At 40.7% G+C, this 12644-nt stretch overlaps 1 protein-coding gene across 1 annotated transcript in view; it reads left to right on the forward strand.

The window, feature by feature from the left end:
• lrmda (leucine rich melanocyte differentiation associated) overlaps positions 1-12644 on the forward strand; it is a 279576-nt gene continuing 266932 nt past the window's right edge. Inside the window, exons 1-2 of the mRNA XM_077582111.1 lie at positions 1-335; positions 1690-1790. Coding sequence (XP_077438237.1) covers positions 294-335; positions 1690-1790 — 143 coding nt within the window. The 5' untranslated portion in view covers positions 1-293. The remainder of the gene's footprint in view (positions 336-1689; positions 1791-12644) is intronic.

Here is a 12644-nt window from a genome sequence, read left to right on the forward strand (position 1 = left end):
AGTCAGCAGCCGCCCACTGCCAGCCAGCCAGCATGGGACATTTCCGCACACGCGGGTCAGCTGATCGAGACATGCGGAAAGCACCAACTAACTGAACTCCGCTAAAAAGTCCATCCGCACGCAGACCGCACTGCTATTAACTTGTAGCTGTTTCACGGATTCGTGACACACGTTCGTTCGGCTTGTCCAGCGTGAACTCCACATTTCTCATTACAGACAGCGAGCGAGAGGGAGAAAGAGAGCGAGTGGGAGAGAAACACGCGCTTGCTGGACTGTCATTTCGACTGGAAGTGATGGCGCGCAGGGAGTCGCCGGTGGCTTTGAATGGAACTCATGTAAGTGTGTATTGTTGCTCTTATCATGAGATGTTTTCTGCAAAGATTTCAAAATTATATGGTCGGAAGTTGGGAAGCACGCAGCTTCTCCTGTGCAACCTGTCATGTGACCACGGTTGGAGGTTCCTCCCACTCAACGTGACAGGACATGGAGCATCCACGTTGAGGCAATGCTTGAGTGAAAAGTGGTTCCAGGGATCCCCAAAATTGCTTTTGAAACGATTTAACTTTTTCCTGAAGAGGAAGGATGTAACTAAATGTACTATAAAAATGTTTCAAAGATAACTTTTTTTTCCAAGTAAAAAAATAAATAAATCCAGCAATTGTCTAGTATTCAGCATAATCTTATCTAATAACGTGTACCATTAAACACGTTTACAGTGATTAATGTGTTAAATAAAGCATATACACTGACCAAAATATTAAACACCTGAGGATCTACAAGGGATTCAATCAAAACAAAACAAAACAGACTGTGTGCTGAGTGCTGAGTGCTGAAAAGTGATTCTAGTGACAAAACAATAAAATAAAAAATCCAACCAGGAGGTTAAACATGAAAATAAATGTCCTCAAGTTATTTAGTGGTTACGCAACTTTTATAAAATGTCCAAAATGTATCTTTTCAGAATCTAGCGTTCCACAACATGCAAATGGCACATTTATTGTGCCATGTTATACATTAAGTGGGGCACTATAATACTTTTTTGTTGTTGTTGCTGTGATTAAGCGTGTTCCATATAAAGGAAAGAAAAATCAACTGACCATAATATTAGGTATACCTGCAGAATCGTCAATGAGGTCTAATACCAGAGCAGGTAGAGAAGCACTTACCCAGCCTCAAATGCAATATATAATAATAATATATATGAAATATATTTCAATTCAGTTAAACTTTTTACTTGATGGGAGAGGGATGTACTAATTATGTGCTCAATTATTGTAATGCTACATTTTTAAAGCCTAAAGTTTCACAAAAATACGCCAACTTCATCCATCTAAGCTGCACATTATCTAATCTATCTATCTATTATTATAACACTTAGTGAAAAAATGTGTTAAATATGACAAATATGCTGTAAAATTGTAACCTAGTGGTTAACACGTGCCTCTCAGTTCTAAATTTCGTGGTTCAAATCTAGTTATTTTGTGTGAGTGTGCCGTGAATGCTTGTTTGTCCACGTGCCATGTGATTGGCTGTCAGCTGGGATAGCACCCCATCTTGTCTGCTGCAGCACCCCAAAATGGCCACTGAAAAAAACTAAATAAAAACATACAGTAGGTATGCAAGCTATACATGTTATGGATTAATTTACTGCCGCTACAGAGGTATTTTCATTTTTGTGTTTATTTTCAGATTTCCTACATTGGACATGATTGTAAGGACATCCCAGACTTCCTTGGAGACTCGTTTGGAGATTTTGCAAGAAGGCTGGATTTGAGCTTCAATCAGCTCAGGTCAGATTTTTTTTGTCATGTGCTTTCACTTGCTTACACTTGTCTTCATGACTGTCTTGTGCTTGTCTCTGGCTGGTAAGCATGGATTTCAACATGCATCCTCCAGTGTCACAAGACGTTAGTTCTCTAATTGGAGGCCAACTCTTTGGTTCATACATGATGAGCCTTTATACATTATAATGCTTATGTACTTTCACACCACGATGCGCCTATTCAAGAAAAGCAACACACTGATGACACAGCATCATAGGCAACTGCAGGTCAGATGACAAGATGGTCTTGCTAATAACATAATGAGATCTGTTGGTAACCACCAGCATGCTTGTTGATCTCGGGGAATTCAATTAATTCATTTTGCCTGTCAACCTTTGACCATCCATGTTTGTGACTTGATGTTTGGATCCCAAGCAATCAGAGTTCTCCGTTTGCTTGAATTGAGGTATTTTCTTTATATATTCATGCTCTCCCCTTGGGTTTTTCCGCTCCGCTCACATGACCACACAGGAGTTTATGGGTGGGTGGAGTTAATAAGCAACATGTGATGATGTTTTTAGCTTCCTAATGCAACGCGACACCCTCCTCTTAATAGACGTGATCCCTATTAGAATGTAACTAATCTGCCGCATAATGGGAGAGAATAGCTGCCTGTTAGAAATGCGTTTGATATGCATATGTATACACAAAAGGAGGAAGTAGACTTGTTACTTGAGGCACTCGTAGGGTTAGTTTTCATTTTATCAGCCTATTTTAAATGTAGTCTTAGTTTTAGTCCAGTTTCCGTTCTTGCTTGTTAGTTTTTATCACAATTAATCAACCCCGTTTTTATTTTGTCAAGTTTTAGTTGACTTTAAGGGTACTGTCTGACGGATTTGTTTTGGCCTGTTCGGGACGTTTCTGGGCGGAGACTCAATGCTTTTCCCTCCAGCCAAGCTGCAGAGGCAAGCTACTATCAGTGGAATATGCAAATGTTGCATTGTGAACCCCCACTCCTGATTGGTGGACTCGTTCACGTTCATTCGAAAATGTCACAATTTGACAGTGTGCCGCCTGCCGCAGGGCTTCCTGTCCCAAACAGCTGGTTTTTGGTCGGTGTAGTATACTCAAAGAACAGGATTGGGAGGGTTACTTTTAAAATGTAATGCATTACAGTTACAAGGTACCTGCTAAAAAATGTAGTTAGAAATGTAATCCAAGTACCATAATATTAAAGTAATGTAACTGGATTACTCCAATATTGAGTATGCTAATGAAGACAAAATAAAAATAAATATCACCACAATATATATTCTATACAATGTGCCCCTCCTATTTGCGGGTGATAGGGACCCAGGCAGCCTACAAATAACAAAAATTCTAGTGTAATTAAAAAGCATGTAGGCGATTGATTGATTGATTGATTGATTGAAGGCCATATGCTGTTTTCGAACTGTCACTGAAAGCAACCACACCTCACAGTTAGATAGATAGATAGATATATGAGGATGAGGATATATGAGGATCAACTGCAAAATGAACTTTCATCCCAGTCACAAGTTTAGCCGTGTATATGTTGTGTATGATGTGAATAGTGAATTGGTGGGAGGAAGATTTGTTTGGAAGGTGTAACTCACATTATGGTTGTAAGCTAGTGGGCTAGCTAGCAAGAAGCTACAGCGCGTAGCATGCCGCTGGACTCTCAGCTCAAACTTTTGCTTCGAGTAAGTTCCAGTGAATATCGGTCGCTATTTCCTACAACCGTCCATGAAGCTTTTTCAAACTACCCGCTTGTGGAGGACACGAGTAGTCAGTTCGTTCGTTCGTTCCCACCTCCCCGACATGTAGCAATGGTACCAATCGTGCAGGCGTGCACACGCTCTCTCTCACTCTGTCCTTCTCTCTCGCCCTCTTTCGCACTCTCTCTTGTAGAAATTGTAATCCCTCGAAGTAATCCCCATTTTTAATAATTGTACCTGTAATCTGATTACATGTGTTTTCCTGTAACTGTAATGGAATACAGTAAAAAAAAAAATTGCAATATGATTACGTAACGGGGGTAACATGTATTCTGTTACTCTCCACATTTTGCTGTTTATTCGTTGTGTGTTCTTCTTTTGTTTCTTATCGTGCTAAACATTGGGTACAGATTACTAAACTGTGGGAACAGATTAGCAACAAACAAAAAAATCTCACTCTGCCACCACCAAATGGCAATGGAAATTTTTCTGATGCTGATGTAAAATTACTTGGTCAACATACAAACAGCGACAGAAAAAACAGCCTTTTTTTGCATCATAATAAGGGTTTCTGATTTCATGTACTTCCCAAGGTGGAAAACTTTTTCTCCCAATCCCCTGTTGGTACAATACAACAGGGACATGGAAAAGTATGGACTTTTATAGGTCATGTAAAAAGGGCTTCTGATATTTCATCCAAAGATGGAAAATTACCTGGTTGGCTTTGTAACCCACATTCCATGTCTGTGCTCTTCATATCAAACAGTCACATTGAAAAATGCTGGCTTTTATAGGCAGTATAAAGGAGGCATCAAATAACTAGTATCTTCAAACACAGAAAGCTGCCAGGTTGACTTTGTCCTCCCATTCCATGTCTCTGCTGTTTATAAGGAATGGTGACATGGAAAAAGGTGTAAAATGGATTGCTTTTTACAAGCAGTATAAAAAGGACTTACGTTGAGTGCTGCAGGAGATACACAAACTCATTTAGAAGTTTAACAAACATGACTTGTCAGATAGTTAGGCGGATTTCAAATTTGACAGCATGAGCCTGACTCAGCGTCAAGCGTCACCAGGTGTAAAGGCCAACCCGAAACCTTGAGCGCGTGCTCAAGTCAAATCCAACAGGAGATGTTGCCAAGGTTTGTTTCGGCTAATGCGCTCACTTCTGTCAGCGCCATGGACAACACTCCACCACCATGCTGACACAATGAGAAGCCCGGCGTCACTTGCATCACCTTTAACTGAGGGCTGTGTGCGCCCTACATGATTTGTGTGCATTGTTTGTGTATCACCGCTGCGAGATTCCAGGCAGGTATTGGCGGAGATGAACTCCCGGTAGCGATCCGTCACGCCCACACTCCTCCGCTGCCGTCAGGCCGTCTCATCACTGTGTACTGTTGTGTCACCGTCTTTGTTCCAGGTCAGGTGTTTACACAGTGTGTTGTGTTGACATGATTTCTCTTGTTGGTTGCTGTGGCGGTCACAATCGCCTACATGCATGCTGCCACACTGGACATTCAACAAGATTTGGTAGACAAAATTCAAGTTGTGCAATGTCAGCATTTATAGCTTGTCCTCAACACACATGTAACTCACTACAGAACATAAAATATGTAAACAATTAGACTTTTACAAGCCTGTCATCTGTTATAATTGAATTGTCATATAAAACAGAATGATAATGTCATGTATATAATGTTCCCATAGCGTGACGACACTAGGCAGTTTGAAGTTTCTTGTGAACTGAATTCAAGACAAGCCTAATATACTTCTCATTTGAAGGCCATGCAATATGACACATGCATACTGCAAGGTACTTCTAGTTCTAAGAATGCAATTCTGCAATGAGAAAGACCTGTTCTAGTACAGAATGCAGCTTCTTACAAAAATGTAATAGACACAGAAATGTGTCACTTTGTCTTCCAATAGCTTAACCCCTGGGCGTTATTTTATTTTGAAATGGCTTGGTCAGAACCAACAAAAAGCCAAAAAATGGTCAAATAACGCCCAGGGGTTAATGCCAACTCAAAATGCAAAACGCTATAGATAGGCTAACAGGTGGCATTAATAGCTGCAGTGTGTAACACTTTAAGCAAGGGATGTTTGTGTTCAAATATGTTTTTTTCTTCCCAAATTCAAGGAGGAGCATAGTTTGGGGCTGTTTTTCTTTATGTTTTTCTTGCTCCTCTAAGAAAACCATGGCACCGTTGAAAGAGCTGTCAGGCTTCCAGTTCTGTCTCCCTCTGTTTGTCATTCTTTTTTTTTGTCTCAGACAAATGTTTTGTTCTGTACTCATGACATGTGCAATGACAATAAAATTTGGTTCTGATTAACAAAACTCTTACAATATTCTAGAGTGCTGTTTTCCTTAGTAAAAATATTAGTGCTGTCAAAATTAAAGCTTTAACGCTTTAACTACAGAGCTTGCTTTGGGAGTGCTGGAGCGTATTAATGGCATTTTAAAATATTAATTTCAATGTGGAAAGATGATTTGAGATACAAGTATAGTGTAGATTTCAGAGATGTAACAATAACGGCAATATCGTGATATTGCGATATTAAAACGGCCACAATACCGTCATCGTCATATCACAATATTAAAACCAGCATATTAAAAATGTCAAGTTGATTTCCCTCTGTGCAGTTCTAGCACCCTCTGGTGGTTAGTTTTTAGTGCAGTTTAATTTTCATACGGCATGTTTTGGCCCTTCTATGTTTAAAATCACTAATCGTCAGAAGGGGAATGTAAGATGCTTGTGAATCGAGTCAATATGTGGAGGAATTCAATGTGTTGGTGCAATAGAATGTAAGTGCCTCGATATTAAGTGCTATTAGAGATTGTATGGTGTTTATGTGCATTGTTGTTTTGTACAAAAGCACAATATGGTGTTTTTTTTTTAGTATGAGCTCTTTTTTTTTTAAATAATATCGTGACCTTTTTAATATCACCATTAGAGCTGTGCGATTCTTGAGATTTCGGTATCGATCAATACCAAGTAAATACTGGTACCAATATCGGCAATACCGATACCAAGTATTTTTAGATTCATAAAATATTATGGTATTTTAAATCATTTGTCCTATTAAATACTTATTTTTTTTAATTCAAATGAGACTTTCTTTTTAGGTTCTTAACTACACATGCCATAGTATAATATCCTCAACAGAAACATACCTGGGCTGTTATTTAAATTATCAATGTAGTAATAATCCTCATATTCTTAGTCTCTGTCACTCTTTTGCACCCAAAGAAATGTCAGCCACCAAAGTTCCCTTAGTCTAGTTACATTACATAAACACTACTTACTTACATGTTGTGCTACACGAACACCTAGCTCAACTAGTAGTTGGAAAAGCTCAAACAAATCACAATATGATTCATTGTCATATTATGTCATTCACTGTAAAAATAATGATTTGCTACTGCCAGTGCCGCCTCTGTCATTGGCAGGCTCGCACATGTGCGGGTGCTACAAAGGGATTGCGTGAGGGACCCACGAGAAAACCAATTAAATTAATAAATATAAAATATCGATACTAGCGCTCTGTTAAAGATCCGATACCGATACTCACGTTAGTATTGATTCTATAGATACTTGGATTGATCTGCACAGCCCTAATCGCCATCCTCCCCACAATATCAGGATAACTATTGTATCGTGGGATTCATATCGTGATAATATCGTATCGTGACCTTTGGATATCGTTACATCCCTAGTAGATTTGCGTAAGGGTTATGTTATAAAATAAAGTTTTTGATTTATGTGTCACAGTTTGGGGCATATTCAAAGTTGAAACTAATACCATTGTCAATTCTGGACATCTTTAAAGGCAACATCTGTTCAACAGAATTTTGCTGTTGACATGAGGTCTTGGTCCCTACCTCTCGTGAGTGTTGAGGTTTCACTGTAAATGGTAATTCAAGTAGACTTCAACTAATGTAAGCGGCTTTTATTTCGAATAAGCTAATAATAGGATCCTTCCAGTCAATGCAAACACAAGTGTTGATGGAGGTCTTTAGAAAAACGCAACGTGTGTATTGCAGACGACCTCCCGATGTGTGAAAATTCCATCTGTCTGTACAAAACAAGAGTTTGACTTTTGCATTGCAGATGAGTGTCGTACGTACAGTAGGCTGCACGCGCTCACCCAGGGCGATGTTGGCGATGGCAGGCGTTTTGCATTTTAATGACAAATCAAGTATGCTAACTTGCATTTGAAAAGGGAAAGTGCTCTTGGTGTCGGGCCGGCTGTCAAAGTGAGATGTAAGCAGTGTGATGAAAAGAGAACAAAGAAGACAAAGTAGGGAGGCCTGCTACACTGAGAAATGAAATAAAACCGTGTATGGCCTGTCAACTGTGTCGTTTTAGATTCATATCCAAAGAAGGCTGGAGTATTAGCGCCACGCTCGCGCCTCACTCATCTGTCTCGCCTAATTCGTCACGGGGGCGCGCTGTCTTTCAACGCGGTGGAAGGGGCCTGCTAATTGACAAACACAGACATCCCATCCCAGCCAAGGTGGGCCGCGTGTTTGAGGGGCTATAGGTGGGTGGCGAGAGGGGATGTTGCTCCCGCTCCTCGAATGAGAAGTGACAACGGGAAGAGAGCCTGTCATTGTCTCGCCTAAGTGTTCAATCTGCAGGCACGGCGCCATGCAGATAAAGTGTCAGTTAGGTGGAGAGGATATGAAACATTGAGGCTATGAAGTCCTCCCATCACTTAACCAGCAGTGTGAGTGTGCATGTGCGTTGAGTGGTGATGTATAGCCAAAATATTCCATGTCTGATCGAGGCAGGCCGGTTTGGGATAACCTGAGCTCATAAATTAGGCAAGCAAATAACACATTTACGTCAGGGACGTTGATGTTTAGTGTCAAAAACAAGCATTTTAATTTCACCAGGCTGCCTCTTGGAAATTATGGACTCCTCCAGGGAAAGCAGAAAGATGTGTTAAGGACGTTGCAACTAATGGATAGCTTGTCGTATTTCGCCGTCTCTCCAATTTGAGCTTATTTCTGAATTTCTTTCTCACAGGTCGCTTGAAATGATGGTGTCAGTAGAGAGTTTGAGTTGTAAAGAATTATTTGTCATAGAATCCAGTGGGGAAGAGGTTTTTATTGTGACAAGACTTATAGAATGAGGGTTTGATAGTCTTATATGTGAAGACTACATTAATAGCATGGTGGGCATTTTGCAAAATGTTGCTGGTCCGTCACGACCGTCATTCGCGCACTGGGCATCCTTCCGTCCTGCCAGTCCGTCATTTCTCCAAGCCGAACCAAACTGTAATCATCAGTCCGTCATTTTATTTTAACCACACTTCCGTCAGCTTTGCCACCCCTATTTTAGGACCGACAGACAAAGGTGGGCATTTTGTCAGTCCGTCATTTGTCAACAAAATGGGCGTCCGTCAGTGACTGACTCGTCTGACTCGGTTAGTGACGATTGCACTGACGGACCAAAACCCACTTTCGTCAGTGCTTAGTTATTTTTTTCAGCATTTCTCGACTTTTCTAAATCAGTCAGTACTGACGGAATGCATACTTCTGATTAATAGTATAACCAACATAAAAACCAGAGTGCTGTCAAAAAACAGAGAGCTGTCTATCATTGAAAAAAACAAGAACTTACGAAGATGACAGAAGATGGGAAAATCAGTCAGAGCCCTTTTTACAAACACCAGCGATGGTAAACACAACAATTTGGAATGTCCTAATAAAGAAATAAATCAGATGTTGAAAAGCCTTTATTTTTCTGCCTTTTGCTGTTCTCTATAAACTGCCCTGACAAGGAATAGGGGACAAAGTATTCCTGGAACTATTCTGCTGCCGCAGTAGTATCAGTACCCGGAAACCGGCCACGTAAAGTAAAATGCCGGAAAAGCAGAATGGGCGTGTGTCGTTTAAACACCCAAAGCTCACTTAGAAAGCAATTGCTGCTGCCCGGCAAGTATTTTAGATGTTACACCAGAAGCTGACATCATCTTATTATGTTGTTGCAGGATAGCTACGGCACAATATCCCGCCTTTTACAAGTTCTTTGTCAAAGCCAAGACTTTACTGGATCTCCGTGTCAAACAGCTTTTCTGTGTGTCTTTTTTTCTGCTAGTGTTAGCTGATAAGTGCTAACTAATTAATGATAATGATTTTTTTTTTTACAGGGTTTAACTTATTTTTAGACCAGTCACGTAAAAAAAACCATGTATGTTAATTTAAAACTCTAGATTGTTTATAGGGGGAAATGTGAGTGTCAATGTTTGTCTGTATGTACCCTGCGATTGGTTGGCGACCGTTCCAAGTCTTGTCCATAGTAAACTGAGATAGGCTCCAACTCACACCCCGATGAGGATAAGCAGTATAAAAAAATGAATGGATGGATGCACTTGTAGGTAAGAAAGTTAAAATGTTGCGTATTGTGAAAAGGTGATTTGACCATTGGAAAGGGTTAATTCAGTGTCCAATGGTTCCTGTGGCCAAAATTGTTTGCAAATTGGAGTTAAGTTGAAGTAGACCATTATCATGGAATATAGTATGTTGGACTAGACTATAAAGAGTAAATGGTGCTTATATAAGCGGCTGTTTAGAGTTGTAGGTCCAAACTAGTTCATTTGATTTGTCAGCCATTGTAGGAAATGAGAAACAGTCAAAAGACAATATAGTTGCTTATCTTTTAAGCCTGCAGAGCAGTTGACTGTCTGAGTGCAAACACAAGAGAAGGTTGCTGACAGCATTGGAAGCGTCTATTAATCACTGTCAGCAGCCATCAGCCCTCTGGAGCTTTCCACAAACTCCTCTTTGCTTCGTCTTGCCCATTCGGAATGGAAAGGAACATATTTATGTTCCTTTTGTTCACATAATATATACTGGCCAGTGATGCCATTCCTTTTATGACTGCGTCACATTTTCCCCTTTTTTTCTTTCTTTTTTTATTGTACACCCTGAGACGGATGGCGTGCTACTGACACAGAGATTTACAGGCCTCCAGCTTGCAGTGGCGGAGCTTTAGAAGGGCCCGCTGACATCCAGCCAGCACTTTGGAGGAGGAGAATAAAAGCTGACATTTTATTGGCTCTAAAATAGAGAGAGAGGAGTCGTCGCAGACGAGGGGAAAATAAAATAAAAAACATTCCGCTGCATTTTATTTATTTTTTGGCCTGAAAAACAAGATTGATTGGGTATTATTTCGGAACTTGTCAGTGGTAATAAGGACAACTATGATTTCAATTATCACCCACTAAATATAGTTCATTGCCAAAATGAGCCATTTGTCAAATATGCCATACCATGCTATTTTAATATTTTATGTTGACCGCCCCGGCTGGCTTGTTGGCTTCAAAGCCGTCTTGGGGATATATTTTTCCATTGACAGAATTCCAATTAGTTTTAGTACACTCTGGCTGAATAAAATGGCTCTTAAAATCGGCAATGTTTCCTCGCTGGGTTTGTTTTTTTCCTTCGCAGAGTGATGGATCTTTTACGAGTTGACCCGTCGGGGCCCAAGTGGACACTCTCGCCTGTTTCTTACTTGGCCGGTGAAAAACAAAGTATCCACATGTCTTTGTCATATTCCCTATTTGTGATATTGCGTAAACATCTGCTGGGCCCGGGTAAAGATCATGACTCGCCTACATATTTAAAGCCTTATTAAATACTTTACAAGTTCTACACGCATTCCGCAAGCGAAGCGCGTTGTAAATACGAGTCAGATGTATAATTCATTAGTGACATGTTTAGTAAGTAGACGATTTTGGGGAGCGCTAATGTGTACTCAGGTTTTGACAGGCGCTTTGTGCATTTTTAAAGCGCACATTAAAAGGGGAGATGATTGGACCGGGCACTGGGCTGTCAATAACAGGCCTGCCGCTTGAAAGTTGATGATGTGGGGGATTCGCTGTGTGTCGTAAATCTTCTTTTTTTTTCTTGCCTGACGCCGCTTTTAAAGCCCATAACACATGTCAAGTCATTTAGGATACATGCCATGCAGTAATGAGCGTTTTTGCTATAAAAATCACTAGTGGTTTCTAGTTGAGTCTCCTATAGGGCTTAGTTTATGTTCAGCCCATTACCCTCAGATAAAAGATGTAAGCAACTGCGAGGCATGGAACATATTACAACACAACCACGATTCTACATCTCTTGGCCGAGTCCCAAATGGGGGGTACCCCAAAAGGTTTGGAAGAGTTGAAAGCGCTTCCTTTGGTTACAGTCTAGCCTCTTGGAGTCACTTCACGGCCTTCAATCTGTCTCTGCTACGTCTTCCTGGAGGTGAAAAGTGAAGACAGATACTTGGGGCGCATTTCAACTTAACTTGGGGGATGTGCGCCAGGTGGTGGGGATGTTCACAAGAATCATCCCCCCCCCAACCCTAACCCAAAGCCAGGCACTTTTAACCTCATAGCGAGCGAGGAACTTGCAAGCATACACCACAATGGGAATCCTGAGATCAGCAACAAAATATTAAAGCAAAGCATTCATACATTGTTGATCCAAATCCACCTCGCTTTTACAATTCTCTTGCAAATGAGCCAGAGCAGAGGAGCATTTAGGAAATAGATGGTTATGAGAGGTGACTCAGTGAGTGTAGACTTTCACACCCGTGTCTTGGAATTATCCTCTGTTATGACTCTCATACTGTCTCCAGAGGCTGAATATTTGTGGGGCAACTTCATTTCCGCATTTTGCATCAGTGTCATTGAGCCACGAGGGATTATAGTTACTCTACACTCTAAATAATCAAAAATGTGGTACTATGCATAACAGGCCAGTAGATGGCCATGGCAATTGACTGTACAACAATACAACTCCCGATTTTTTTTTGAAAGTTTGCGTCAAATGCATTTTACAAGGGTGTTACAAAATTTCCGGCCTCACCTTGAAATCAAATACATGCTGCTACCATCTTCATACAGCAGGTTTGCGTGACTATCAAGAGGCTGCTCAGTCACCAGGGGTCAACACGCCAGTACTTTTAAATATCAAAACTTGGACAGGGTGTTTAGTTTGTACAGGATACAGCCCCAGATCACCCAACACACGCTTCAGTGAGGACTGCAGGCGACTGTCGATCCCGGATTCTTGCTCATCCTCCCTGTTCACCAGATTTGGCCCTATCAGATTTCTTGTTCTCCAGACTGAAACAGT

This window comes from Vanacampus margaritifer, chromosome 12 (genome assembly GCF_051991255.1).
Source record: "Vanacampus margaritifer isolate UIUO_Vmar chromosome 12, RoL_Vmar_1.0, whole genome shotgun sequence".
Classification (NCBI taxonomy): Eukaryota; Metazoa; Chordata; class Actinopteri; order Syngnathiformes; family Syngnathidae; genus Vanacampus; species Vanacampus margaritifer.